General features: G+C 50.7%; 1 protein-coding gene across 1 annotated transcript in view; it reads right to left on the bottom strand.

The window, feature by feature from the left end:
* agrn (agrin) overlaps positions 1–15,000 on the bottom strand; it is a 198,317-nt gene that overhangs the window by 5,857 nt on the left and 177,460 nt on the right. Inside the window, exons 13-19 of the mRNA XM_084461938.1 lie at positions 13,543–13,677; positions 11,242–11,332; positions 10,755–10,919; positions 10,533–10,644; positions 6,611–6,727; positions 5,030–5,213; positions 4,523–4,610 (exon numbers count right to left, since the gene is read on the bottom strand). Coding sequence (XP_084318064.1) covers positions 4,523–4,610; positions 5,030–5,213; positions 6,611–6,727; positions 10,533–10,644; positions 10,755–10,919; positions 11,242–11,332; positions 13,543–13,677 — 892 coding nt within the window. The remainder of the gene's footprint in view (positions 1–4,522; positions 4,611–5,029; positions 5,214–6,610; positions 6,728–10,532; positions 10,645–10,754; positions 10,920–11,241; positions 11,333–13,542; positions 13,678–15,000) is intronic.

Below are 15,000 nucleotides of genomic sequence, written 5' to 3'. Positions count from 1 at the left end.
CAATCAGTGACTATATGCTACTGTGAACCTGACAAGGCAGAACTACCCCACCCCAGCTTTCAAACAGACGGCAAAAAACAGTGACAGACACAAGCAGGGCACACACACAGAACAGAGAAGCAGACAAGACCGAAGACAGGAGACACGAAACACACAGGACACAGGAAACGGATCACAGGAGAGGGACACGACGAGACACCAGTCAGCACAGCAAACAGAGAGGCTCATGGGAGCACGGTGGGGGGTCACACATACACAGAGCAGGACGAGGAGGAGGAACAGGACAGCGGCTGTCGACGAAACGATGGGCCCCCGGGGTACGGACGCGTAACGGGCCCCCCACAGCTATTTCATTTATCGGAATTTTGAATTCGCCCAGTGAGACGGCATCCGATTTGCAGATGATTTGAGAAAACTCACAATAAAAGCTGCTTTACACAGGTTTTAACTCGAGGGACCTCAACTCTGTGGGGAGGACTTGCTTTTTGGATTTCTCCCCAGAAGCGTTGAAGGGCCCATATAGCATGGAGTACTCAGCCCCTCTAAAGTACTATAGATAAACACTCACTTAAAAACTACAGGTTTCATGATGGTTTCTTTCTCGTGACGTCTTCAAAGCGAACGTTTAGGCTATTGCTTCAGTTTCGGCTATTGCTTCAAGAAATTTGAGGCTCTCTTATTGAATGAATGACTAAGCCTTTTGATTATCCGACAAGAAATGCAAAGGCCCCCCCTGAGCTCTTGGGCCCCTGGGCCCGGCAGGCCCGTTCTGGATAATGTCTTTGACCCTAGAACCTACTCATTGGACTGGCTACAAAAACCAGCTTGGCTTTAGCGTCAGCGAATGCTGATGTCAAACCCAACGAGTCCAACAAGAGGACGCCTGTCACAGGTCAGATCCTGTTCACGCCAACACCCGAGTTGATGCGTACAACAGTCGACCAAGTGAAGGGGAAAGAGTCCAAAATTACATTTCCTGAGTCCAAAATTAATTTAGAAATTTCTAAAACGAAGAAAAACAACAGCTGGATTTAGCGCTGGTGTTTTTAAATGTACTTAAGTGGTACAGAAAGGCATATTTTGCGAACTGGATTCTCTCCCCTGGCCTAAACCCTCGCTGCCCAGCGCCCTATAAATCACAGCGAGGACAGCCCGTCAGGAATAAGGTCAAGGTTGTTAGAGAGGACTATCATACATAAAACAAGAAGAAGTCAACCGTATTCAAAGTTAGCAAGTCGCATACTGAGCCTGCAAGCAAATGAGCTTCCCTCTAAGAGGAACTCATTACTTCACTTTAAGGTGTCTTGCTTGAGGAGTTTGGGGGATTATAGAAGTTTTCCTTGTGTTAATCCTCCGAAGCAATGCATCTGTTCGCCTCTAGGTGGCAGTAGTGAAGAGAGGCAGAGAGACCACGTGGCTGGACAGGGCAGAGCTCAGCTATTGAAATACCCTGGACCATAGATAGAATAGATGACTTGTCCTTTAGCTACTGAAAATCTTATTTTTATTGTTATTTTTTTGCTGTCGTGCATCAAAACCAACAAGAGGTTGTGAAGCTCTGCAAATCTAACTGTCCATCCTGTAGCCTATATAGTACCAGGATGATCAGCCCTTCAGTCCTGTCTCTGGACTGGGGAGAGATTAGGCGGGGGAGCAGGGGGAGGGCAGCAGGGAGGGATGGAGGAGGGGGGGGGGCAGCATGCTGGTGGACAGCGCTGGCTCAAGAGGACTCACCTCTTGTCGGTCGGCTTCTCCAGAGACTTGGGACTTTAGAGAGGAGCAGGGGAGAAAGTGAAGGGCATGCAATAAGCGCCAGGGGGCTGAAGGGAGGAGCGTGACCCCGGTAGTCGCGCCCCTCGTTTAGACGGGGCTTTTGGAGAGGGGAACCGCAGTAGGAACAGCTACTTCGGTTGGGGGAGTTCTGATTCTGAGCGGTTTAAAGCCACGTTTTCGTTTGCTCTGACGCTCCTTTCTGCTTCTGAAGATTCTGCTTTTCAGTGGTTTCAGTGGCTTGACTGTGGTCACGTCAGCACTAGCACAGTAACGCAAGAGTGAGTCCTCAGAAGAATGCACTCCACTGGGACAATGGTTGGGGGTATAGCATGATGAACTACATTACCCAGAATACTGTGTAATGTATCAGGTTTTGTCTTAAACATATTTTTTTTACGTTTCCTTCCGTAAGCCGTTAAATCCGAGCGTCCGTCTTCCTACCAATACAAAACGCACTTAAAGGTTTGCTCGGGGGAAGGATATCCCTGAGAAATGGAAGCACTGAATGAGAAAAAAAACTGGGCTATCGACAAAAACGGGGTCAAATATTGTGTTAGCGGAGACATGGCCAGCTACTGTATGATTGGTCATCCCAGTAATGGCCAGCGAGTGAATGGACCTAATGCTTCAGGATGGGAAACGAAGACGGATACTGGCTGATGGAAATAGTAACAGCTACATTAGCCCAGTGGTCCACGCCATCTATGACTTCTAATGTCCTCTGAGGAATTCATTAATCCCTATTCATTACCCCTCACACAGGGCTGGCCAGCAGCGGCTAGATTCCTGCTAATCACGCCTCTGGCCCTCACACAACGTTGACACCTATTAAACTCTGTCCGACCCGACCTGAAAGACCGCCGTCCTCCTGAGCGAGCTGGTCGCCCGCGGCCACGCGGTCTGGACATCGATGATATCTCTGCGTTTGAGGTCTCGTTTTCCGAAAGGGAGGCGAATCCTTGATTAAGATGATACTCCCTCTCACTGCGACTCGGTAATTATTCACAATTACAGTCAGAGGTTTGATTAAACCGAGTGACAGCGGCTGGGTATGGATCAAAGCCCTGCCCGATCTGCCCAGTGTGATTCTACTTAAGTCCTTATTCTTGGCTTTGTGTTTTTTAATGAGCTACTTACCAAAGTAATGAAAGTGAGGAGGAAACGTAATAAGGGCTAAAGGGTTTTCCTAAAGGGGACGTACGAGGATCAATGCAGGGCTGGCAGCAAAACCGGGAAAGATGGGAGTTTTTATACACCGTCTTGCTGTTATGGAGGGTTCTCATTCAGTTCTACATGACAGTTAATACCATCCAATATAAGATGCATGGGTAATTTCTTTTCTAGCGGACTCAGAAGTTACAACCATGCATATATTAAAGCACCTTCTGGTATAAATCAACATACTTGTAGGTTTTCAACACAATGCTTGTCACTCATGCAGTCATGCAGGCATTTAGACTCAATTATGATGCCTCTGATGAGATAAGCCCCCAAAATAAATAATGCCTGTCAGAAATGACGCGGACAGGGAGATATCCGTTATCTGTTTCTGCAAAAAAAAAGATGATGAATACCGTTTCTGAGTGGGCGCATATGAAAATGTGATTGAGCAACTGAAAGTAGAATTTAGGATTTGGGTTAACTGTCAAAATGAAGCCTACTTATTGATTTGTTAGTTTGATTTTTAACTGATTCCGGGGAGAATCGGGATTCCTAAAATCTACTTACTCTGGAATCTCATTGGTCAGTTGGCTTGAGTGCAGGGGAAAGACAACATCGTATGAGACAAGTGGACAGACAAAGGACAGAAGAGGACACACTGCAGACAGACTTAACACGGAGACAAGAGCAAAAATACAGACAGACAGATCCACTTTGTTTGTCAGTGAGAGACTGTGAGTGTGTGTTTGTGCGCGCGTGCGTGTGCGTGCGTGTGTGTTGCCGTTTGTGTGTACGCGCCTGTGTGTTCACAAGACTGTGATGAATCGGCGGACTGTCAGAGTTTCACACTTCAAAGTGTTGTGTGAAGAGCTGTCACGGATCTCGACACACAACCGTATGGCTGATGTCTGTTCAGGTTAGTGTGGAACGTTCCGTTCCTGCCAACCTGCTGGCATGGACGCCAGCGTCGTGGGCTGACAAGAGCTCAAGTCTACAGTAGCCGCTTGGAGGGACACGCTTCTCTTGCTTACTCACCTGTTAAAGAGACTATTTACACTTACACTTCAGTCCAGATTTTTTCCACAAATCACAACCACCGTTTTTGTACTCGGAGGAGGCGGAGTCACACAGAAATTCAAAAGAGGCTTAAATGAAATCATTTCAGTGAGACCGAGCGTGTAAACAGTAGGTATATGTTTAGTCTGCTAATGTGCGTCTCCTCTACACATACAGTATAATATGGATGCGTATAATATATATGTTGGGATGTCGAGTACATGTGTATTGGCTATAATCAGTCTACCGAGGCGCTCGGCCAGCCTTGGGGCGCTCTGGGCGACGCTCTTAATTGTCCGCCGTCGCGCTAATTAGCCGAATTCAGTCAAGACCAGAGTGACGGGGGAGAGGAAGTGGTCGAGCTATTAGCTAACGCCGGGCGCGTCCTGAAGCCTTAATGCGTCCGGGATAAATCAACCCTGTCACCGGCGTTTATCGAGGGAGAACACGGATCGAGTGGGTCGTTTCGGGCTAATACCGGCGAGCGCACGAGGCTGCTACGAAAAGGATAAGATGGCGTCCTCCTCCTTACCTCTTGGTGACCGCGTTGTGGTACTCGATGTACGTGCGGCCGTCGAAGGCGATGGCCTCCGTCTCGCCGGCGGATTTCTCGATGATGACTGCGAGGAAGAGGAGCAGAGCGAGTTCAGGTGAATCGATAGGAAACAGGGGCTTCCCTTCATTAGGGGGCCGGGGCCATGGATTGTGAGTAATGAGAGGTTGTCATGCGCTGTGCTTTTAATTAAAGTAAAAGGGATGGTAAGGGCACACGAGCAAGGTTAATGGGGTTGCTGAAGTGTGTGTGTGTGTGTGTGTGTGTATCTGTGTGTGTGTGTGTGTGTAGGCAAAAATGATGAAATACAAAGTAATGTAGCTCTTTCCCTCAGACGACGAACACATTTCCCGGGTGGCGAATAAATATGTGATTTGTGTGTAACGTGTAAATGACACTGAAAATCAACTGATCCACGAGACCGAACCGACTGAAAATGCAATTGGAGAAAAAGGCGTCGGCGGGTGCGAACTGAGCTGCGCTCACCGTTTTTACAGTGTGTCCCGGAGAAGCCGTGCAGGCACACGCACTCGTACCCCTCCAGGAGGGGGTTGCAGCGCCCCCCGTTGTGGCACGGCTCGCGGGAGCAGGGGTGTCCCTCGAACGTGGCCACGTCGCTGGAGTGCAGCGCGTTCTCCTGCCTCAGGACGGGCGTGCCCATCAGGATGATCTGGGGGGACGAACGGGACGGGAGAGGGGTGAGACCGTTTCACAGGGACAGGAGGGGGGTGAGACCGTTTCACAGGGACAGGAGAGACCGTTTCACAGGGACAGGAGAGGGGTGAGACCGTTTCACAGGGACAGGAGAGACCGTTTCACAGGGACAGGAGAGGGGTGAGACCGTTTCACAGGGACAGGAGGGGGGTGAGACCGTTTCACAGGGACAGGAGAGGGGTGAGACCGTTTCACAGGGACAGGAGAGGGGTGAGACCGTTTCACAGGGACAGGAGAGACCGTTTCACAGGGACAGGAGGGGGGTGAGACCGTTTCACAGGGACAGGAGAGACCGTTTCACAGGGACAGGAGAGGGGTGAGACCATCTCACAGGGACAGGAGAGGGGTGAGACCGTTTCACACGCCGTTTCGTCCAAATTCTGTGGTTAGGTCATGGAAAAGAAAAAAACTAAGGCAGCTCTTCTGGTACAAAATTAAAAAGCCTTTATTATTGGGCTAGTTCATGGTTGAACATATAAAAATGCCTACATGTTTCGGCCAAGAGGCCTTCGTCAGGGCCGATCACAAAAACATCTACAGCTGCAGTCTTAAACAGAGACACAGACCTGGGCTGAGTTTCCCAGAGGCATCGTAGCGCTACGTTCATCGTAAGCTATGGCGTTCATCATAGCGCTACGTTGAACGTAGCGCTACGATGCCTCTGGGAAACTCACCCCTGCACGGTTAGGTCACTTGGTACGGACCAATGGCACAACGCATAGTAACCGTAGCACATTGACTGTACGTGTTACAGTATATAACATTATGTCACATTGCACAATTTAGCAGATACAGTATGTTGGCGCAGTGGAAACACTGATATGATTAACTCATCGGTCAACTAGGCTCGTCTCAAACTTTACGAGCCACTTAATTTAAGCCTCGGAGACGGCACTACACACTTTACTGAGCTTTGATTTTCTTGGAACTGTCGAGGGAAAGTTTGCCGTAGAAAGCTAATGACAATATGCTCACTGCAACATCCTGCCTTTGTTGGGCAGCTATTTCTGGCACTCGAAGACGAGCTTTGCTGCATTGGGGGGGGTGGAGGGAGGGTGGGGGGGGGCGGGGGGGGGGACTGGAGAGTTGTCAGGGCGGATCTGAGGGTGGGGAAATGGAGGGACATCAAACGTGTGTTCTATTATTAGTGAACAGGAACCCAAACGAGCGCAGCCACAGTCGGCCCTAGGGAGAAGCTCAAAGGATAAGGACTTCATTAGTGCCACTGCAGCTCGGCTACGCTAGGCAACCAGACGCTCGACCGTAAAATCACCTTTGACCTCGCCATCTATCCGAGTAGGCGGGGGATGAATATTTAAATTGGGAGTCTTCTGGAGAGAGAAAGGTACTCACCTTCTGGATGGAGCCCTTGAAGCCGTCTTTGAGGGCGGCGGCCCGGGCGAGCCGACTGAAGTCAGGAGCTCCTCCCACAAAGAGAGACTCCTTCAGGTTGAGGGCGGTGTGTTGGTTCTGGGGAGACATGAGTCACAGGGGGGGGTGAGAACCCTGGTGGAACACTCCTGAGGAACCGGACCTGAAACCGGACCGCTCCAGAGCTCAAATACGGACCCTATGGTCAGCAGGAGGCTGGAGTTTCTGAATACGACGGTCAGATTGTCCTCCACTGTTAGTTGAGATATCCAGTGCAGTTCGGATAATAATGCTCATTTCTCCACTTTATATTAATGTACACCTACTTGTATAAATTATAGAGAGACAGTTTGCATGGTTTTATTCCGAAGGGTTGATTTTCTGTACTTCCCTATTGAGACAAACTGTGACACAGATTCATATTCTGCATTCTGCTGCGACTGAGCCACGAAGTTAATAGAAATAGAAAAATAGATTTCCCTTTAAAATTGGATTTCGATATATATCGTTCTGCCTGGCGGGACACAACTGCTATGCCTACTCTTCCACATCAACAAACTTCACATATAAAAAAAAATAATAATAATTTCTGAACCGTACTCCAGTAAATTATCCTTTATCTGAGGAAAAACACATAAAAAAAAGCTACAAAGGAGAGTCATGCCCGGGCTGGAGGGACGATATGGACAGTGCTGTTTTTTTATGAGCGTTTCTAATGAATGGGTGCTTATCCCAGCGACCTTTCAAACATGGAGCCTTTAATAGGCGATTCATTTGCGCCACGGACGACCGTGAAATCCGTTCCCTTCATCAAACCTGCGAGAGAATCGCCGTCAATTATGTCTGCCGGTTCCTTCTCACGAAGAATAGCCCACTCTTAACTGCAAGAGGAAGGAATTAAGGATCTTTATTTTATGTAGGGCAGAATTCGCCGGCAGTGAAAAGTGGAGTTAATTGCTTGGAAAATGGTGGAAGGGGCCAAGTCAACATGGTTTGAGCGCAGAGCTGGCGTGGATTGTGATTTGGACTGTGGCAGCCGGTGGGGGTTTGGCTGGATCTGGGTCTGTGAGTGCACCTGGAGCACCAGGACACACGGGCCAAGACCGGACCCCCCGTCTGAGCGAGACGGGACCAGCCTGGTGCCGCGACCGGCGGGCCCTAGGACCCTGAAGCCCTGAAGGAACGCGGCGGCGAATTGGAACCAATTCCGCTCCGCTACTGGATTGAGTTGGACATGTAACTGAAGTCATTCCTCTACTATATTATATGCTTAACTGTTTTGAGCGTGTATCGTTCATTGGTTTGACGTTTGCATTACTTATCTAAAATGTCACGGCGCAGTTCATTCCTGAGCAGAGGTGAGTTGGAGTGACAAAGACCTTTTAAGGTCGGGAAGAGGCCGGTTTGTCTGAAGGATGGGTTTATCTGGAGATGCACTGAGTCCCGTCGTGCGTCGTTACGGGTGGGTGGAGGAGTGAGTGAGTGAGTGAGTGAGTGAGTGAGTGAGTGAGTGAGTGAGTGAGTGAGTGAGTGAGTGAATGAGTGAGTGACTTCGTGATAGGGTGGAGAGATTCTTTCTTTGCGAGTGTGCGTGCGTGACAAAAGAACATTCGGGCTTGGCTTGGCACCTCGCTCTCCCACTTTCTCTCTCTCTCCCTCTCTCTCTCTCTTTCTCTCCCACTTTCTCTTCCTCTTTCTCTCTCCCACTTTCTTTCACACTCTCTCTCTCTCCCACATTTTCTCTTTCACTCTCCCACTTTCTCTCTCTCTCTTTCTCTCTCCCACTTTCTCTCTTTCTCTTTTTCTTTCTCTCTCTCGCCCCCTCTCTCTCTCTCTCTCTCTTTCTCTCTCGTCAGCCGCATGGTGCCAGCTAGAGCTCCCCACCCACACAAGACTAATGAAGACTTTCATTGTTACAGGGCATAATGGTGGAGACAAAGATAACTGCCTCCATCTCCCCCCCCCCCCCCCCCCCCCTCCCTCCGCCCCCACAGCAGATTGGCTGAGGTGAAAGCCAAGCCGAATTCTTTAACAAAATGTCTCTAGTGCGACGCAGAGTATGGGATGGCGGCGCTGGCGTGGCTGACCCCGCCGTCGTCCCGGAGAGCGCAGCGCCTCGGTGGCATGGGGGGATGGGGGTAGGGGGGGGGGGTGACTGAGGGGTGAGACATGTCTGGAGGAGTGACCGGACGTTTTTACCTTGCGTGATTTCTGATTTCCGGACGGCGCGTCGTGAGAGAGAAGAGAGCACAGGGAGGAAGAACAGTTATCAGAGGTGTCGGAGGCTAGCGGCCGTCAGTGCACAGAGAGGCGTGCGAAAGCGCATGCACTTACCCGTCCGTCCGCACACACACACGCGCGCGCGTACGGTACACACACACATCTGTAAGCATCGATGCAGGGCTAGGGTTGTGGTGATGCAGTGACAAATTAGATAGCGTAGGATATGCAAATATAGAGCAAAGCAAGGCTGAAGGATCCCAACACACACACGCACGCACATACACACTCCAAATCCTGATAAAAAAAAAAACACGCTTTTGAAGGCCATGCTCATGCCATGAAGGAAGGCGGACTGCAATTCAAAAGATGAAAAGAGAAATCGTGCTCAAGCTGCCGCTGTGTGTGTGTGTGTGTGTGTGTGTGTGTGTGTGACTCAGACTGCTCGACCCAAGCTCATAGACTGCATAACCTGTAAAGTACACTGTACACAAGCATGAGGCCATATGCCCGTACATGACTCATGCAGCGACGTACATTCAAATATGTAGCAAATATTCCTCCTCGCCATTCTCATCTGAGCTATAAAGAAACGACCACCTCCAAGGTATACATCCCAGTACAGTATGCATCAGTGTGACTCTTAAAGTCCCCAACGTATAGCTCCGCCCCCTTGCTCCCCTCATTGGATATGCAGGAAGAGGAGAGAATTGGCCGGCAGCCATATTGAGCACCATAACAAGTCTCAATCCATCCCTCACTTTCTTCTCTCCTTCTCCCTGCTCTCCTAATGCAATTTTCTGCCTCTGTTGCTGGCATGAAACCCAATTACCATACGGAAGAAGGGAGGAGAAGAAAAAAAGAAAGAAGACCGTTTCTTGTCTTGGGATGGGCTAAAGGAACTGACGCGGCGCGAAGGTGTGCATGTCCCTAATCGCAAATTACACTGTTTAATATAATTGGACGACTTGTGGGTTTATCAGACTATTAGATTGCCTTCATTTAGGCTGTGTACCTGTTTTATTGCCGTGGACGTATGACTGGAGAGTGTTATTATTTCTGTGTTCTCTCTCAAACTCAATTTCCCTACCTCCCTGGGTGCTTCAGATATGGGTTAACCGCTAAAAAACGTGCATGCCATTTATTAAGATGAATGTATGCTATTCAGAGCGGAATGCCTGAAGGCCAGCGCCTTTCCGAGCGCACGCACGCTAAGATGCTACATTCTCAGACGGCGGGTTTTATCCGAGGCATCTTGGCGTCAAAAAAAAAAGTCGGCGCCGGGGAATGAAACGATGCGTTTCCAGATCTGAGACAGCTTGTCAAACTCGCCCTCTGCGTCTCCACCCGCACTTCTCAACTTGACGGCTGACAGAACGGCCGAGGAATATTTTCTTCCCAGCAGCCCCAGCGGTACCGCGTTGCGATCTAAAGATAGTCGACCTCAACCGGCGAGGCGTTGCAGCTGAATCGACGCCGGACGGGCGCCGGACGGGCGAGTTGACCGGCTCTCGCCAGGGCGGGTATGCGGGGGCCGAGGTTAGGGCCATGTGGTGGCGTACGAACACAAACAAACACAGTAGCGGGCTAAGACCTCGACCTATGACCCCCGGCGAAACGGCCTCGTACGTCCAGCATGACAGCAGCGGGGTATAAAAAAAAAGCGTGAGCCGGTCTCTCTCACCGGAGACTCTCCCATGACCGGGTCCTTCCCGTTGACGGTGATCTGTCCTTTCCGATTGGCCCGCTCCAGGTTCACAGTGTTCCACTTGTTCATCTGGATCTTCTCCTTACTCCTGCGTGAGAGGGACGCACACACACACACACAGATGCGTGAGCAAGCGCGAGAGAGAACGCAGAACTGCTACCGAGCGCTCGGAGGGGGGGGGGGGGGGGGCGCGCCTACCTGATGACGGCGGGCCCCTTGCCCAGGTCGTAGCGGAACTCGAGGATGCCGTCGTTGAGGGACAGGGAGATGAAGTCTCCTTTGCCGTCAGCCTTCTGGCCGTTGTAGAAGATCACGCCGTTGGAGTCGTTGGCCATGAGGACGATTGTCATGCTGACCTTCTGGCTGTGAGGGGAAAAAAAAACAAGACACAAAATCTATAAGCAAGCGAGGCACATCGCTATGAGCAGCCCAGACATAACATGGACTGTTTATGTACCGGCTTTTCTATCCCGTTCAAAATGGCTGCATTCTTTCTGTTTAGAAGACTAGTCTGCATCAAGGAGAGTGTAAAAAAACTGTTTCTCGCAACTATGGGTCAAGGAACGGGAGTGTGTGTGTGTGTGTGTGTTTGTTGTTGTCGCTTGTTTCCAGACAAGTACGTTTTTTGTTTAGACGGCGTTGGCGTTTACTCTTGTGTTAGAGGAGAGGAAGATATGGGACTTACTGGAGGTCGTGACCGTAGAGGTGGAGGCCCTTGAGCTCCAGGTACGAGTCCCCGTTGAAGAGGGGCATGTAGGTCCCCTTCTTTTCAGACACTTTAATTAAAAAAGAGAGGGAATGACATGTTTAGGTTTCCTGCTGAGCGGTAATACCGTCGTTAGCGCAGTGTTGGGATTAGGACTTGGTCCAGGCTGCCATAAATCCAACTAATTTAATACATGGTTGAGCCCATAAAACAGACACACATAAAACAGTCATCTCACTAAGAGCCTCGTAATGTCTTGTAGTTTTGTTGGGACGCGCAAAGTGATCAATCCGTCAGATTTTACAAGTGCATAACATAAGGAAGTAACTAGGAAGTCATGTCTCCAGTTGTCATGATTACGGTTTTTATGACGGCACTGAGCAGGTGGTGAGTCAGGGGCATTGAAGTGTTACCCAAGACTACATTACCCAGACTTCACACACACACTTAAGCTTTTTACTCTGCAAGAACACTTTCATTGGTAATTAGCTGGGATTAGCGCAGCTGAGTCAGGGTAGGGAAGGCAGACAGAGATGAAAAAGCTAATTAGCCATTGTGCAGAGGACTGCTAACGATGTAACGGAGTGGGAGAAAATAGAACGGCAGACACAACAAGGAAGTGTGCGCCGTCTGTCATAATAAGAAGCTACAGTATGGTTTTCGTTGGGGAGTCTTTAGCTGAACACACACACACACACACACCCACACACACACACACCCCCACACACACAAACCAATTCCCACATAAGCACAAACACATGTTCTCTAAAGAACACACATTAGCTCATGCATACTGTTGCACTGAATGTGAGGCGTAAGAAAAAGAAAACATCAAACTAACAAAAAAACAAACTATTCCACTATTCTACTATTAGCTGAAATGACTGGATTCAGTAGGTCCAAGCTTCATTAATGTAGGTTTTATGAAGATGGTCATTCTTTATTTGTCACATGTAAACTACACTTACTTACTGTAAGGGGAAATGTTGCTGCCGGGCTCCGAGATGCGCCTATAACATATAAACTCCAACACACATCCAATGTGTTCAATGTATCTGTAACCTAGTGAAACTGGGATCTCGTGAGTCCTTGAGTAGGTAGCGAGTTGTTGATTAAACTCACTCCCCCAGTATAAAACCATCCACCCGCGCTGATGTAGACCTAGCTCTTCATTGCTTCGTTAAAACGGTGTCTGTCACGCAGGAGACCAGGGTTCGATTCCCACCCAGGGCATGTCGAAATGGCTTACGTATCCATTCAATTTACTATTAAGCCCATAAACTGGGAGGGATTTAGTTTGAGTTAATCCAGCTATTCCCCCCCCAGGCTTCCCTCTATTAGGACCTCGGCCACCTGTTTGAAACTGTCCCCAGATCAGCCCTCAAAGCCCACGTCTTTTATCTGAGCGATCCCGTCTCAGCTCACGCTCGCGTTGAGTGACTCTCCCATTAATCACCGTGGGCAGGGAGGACCGATACCATTAGTCATCTCATTGATTTCAGAGAGAAAAAAGTATCCTTTGGAAGGAGAGGTGTTCGCTCACACCGCATTGATTTCGGTTCACCCCAATTTATTTTAATCACCTGCTAACTGGGCCCTGGCCGGATGCAAGGCTATTCTTGGACATTTTTGGTTCCAGATGGGTACGCTCGTGTGTGTGTGTGTGTGTGTGCACGCGAGAGCGTATGTATTAACAGTGGGAGAACGGGGACTGATTTTCCTCGACTCAAAACAAAACTTGAATTCTTAAACCCTCGTTTTCGGTTTCCGTGAGACGTTCCTGGCATTCTGGGAGCGTCCGCGGGAATTACGATGAAGGCGGAGGAAGAAGGGAGGAACGGCGCCAACCGTCGGCGCCGGGGAGCCGAGCGCAAACTTCAAAGGCGTCTCCGGCGCGTCGGGGCCCGCGGGCGGAAGGGAGGCCACGGCTACGCCGGCTGACCGAACGATCGAACGGCCTGGCGGGGCTGAACGGCGGAGGCCCCCGGGGCGCCCCACCCCCCCCCCCCCCCCACCCCACCCCCCAGGGCTCCAGATCGCCTCGAGCGTTTGATCTCCCCCGAGTTGGAGAAGAGGATTCCTTCCCCCACTGAGCGGAGAACGAGGCCGATGAGCACAGGGGGAGTCCCGCAGGCGCTCGGGAGGGGGGGTGGGTTGTGGGGGGGGGGTGGAGCCAATCTGTTTATCTTGGACCGATGTAAGATGAAAATGTTACGGACAGATTGCGTGCAACATGGCGGTGGCCGGCGAACGGCCGGCATTGTTCATTGGAGACCGTACCTTTCTCGCAGTGTCTTCCCTCGCGGCCCATTGGACACTCGCACTTGTACCCGCCCTCGGGCAGCACCTGGCACTGGGACAGCGGGTGGCACAGGTCGGGCTCGCATGGGTTGTGGACGTCAGCGCAGGTCGGACCTATACACACACACACACACACACACACACACACACACACACACACACACACACACACACACACACACACACACACACACACAGAAAGGCATCGGACGGTCAGCTCCTCACACACACAGCCCTATCTCTCTAATAGCAGCCAGGCTTTTCAGACTATTTTTCATCGCTCCGCACAAGGAGAAAGGGTGAGGATATCCTTCGCAACAGAGGCCATTTTCTAATAGGATTTTGAAATATTACACGTCCAGATTAAGCACCCGAGCCGCCCTAGCGTGCCGCCATGGCTCCGGCGCCTCCCTGGTCGTGCTGAGAGAGGGAGAGACTTAACTAGGTCCTGGATGGCGGGTGTTAAGACCCCCCCGCCCCCCCCCCCCCAATACATCAGACCTCACCTATCATTAGTCTAGGACAGACATGGCAGCCTGCGGCGAGAAGAACACTATAATGAACTTCACCCGCTGAGAACAGAGGGCTCTCTCTCTTCGCCTCTCTCTCTCTCTCTCCCTCTCTCTCTTCGCCTCTCTCTCTCTCTCTCTTCGCCTCTCTCTCTCTCTCTCTCCCTCTCTCTCTTCGCCTCTCTCTCTCTCTCTCCCTCCACCTCTCTCTCTCTCTCCCTCTCCGCCTCTCTCTCTCTCCCTCTCTCTCTTCGCCTCTCTCTCTCTCTCTCCCTCTCTCCCTCTGCCTCTCTCTCTTTCCGCCTCTCTCTCTCCGCCTCTCCCTCTCCCTCTCTCTCTTCGCCTCTCTCTCTCTCTCTCCCTCTTTCTCTTCGCCGCTCTCTCTCTCTCTCCCTTTCTCTCTTCGCCTCTCTCTCTCTCTCCCTCTCTCCCTCCGCCTCTCTCTCTCTCTCCCTCTCTCTCTTCGCCTCTCTCTCTCTCTCTCCCTCTCTCCCTCTGCCTCTCTCTCTCTCCCTCTCCGCCTCTCTCCCTCTCCGCCTCTCTCTCTTTCACAGTCTTTCTTTCTCTTCCTTCCTCAACCCCCCCCCCGTGTCTACAGAGAGAATGATGGACTAAGGGCGTTCTGTGTCCTCAGGCTCTGCTCTAGTTTTCACGCTATTGAACACCGCCGCCCCCGCATGGCATTTTGAAGGCTGTAGGTCTACGGATGTCGGCGTTGTCTATTTACTGCACGATATTGGCAACTCTCTCGTTCGCGGGATTGATTGTTTTAGGTCGGTGGAATCATTTTTTTGAACTTCTGAGGTAAATCATCTCGGGCAATTACTCGAAAACCGTTAGGCTAAGCGCTACGACGGCTTAGAGAACAGCAGCGGCCGCCGCCGTATTAGCGGCTACGAGCGCAACCGCGCGGTAGGGGAGGCGCTGT

This window comes from Borostomias antarcticus (assembly GCF_949987555.1).
Source record: "Borostomias antarcticus genome assembly, chromosome: 3".
NCBI classification, from domain to species: Eukaryota; Metazoa; Chordata; class Actinopteri; order Stomiiformes; family Stomiidae; genus Borostomias; species Borostomias antarcticus.
This window is presented reverse-complemented; position numbering and strand designations above follow the sequence as displayed.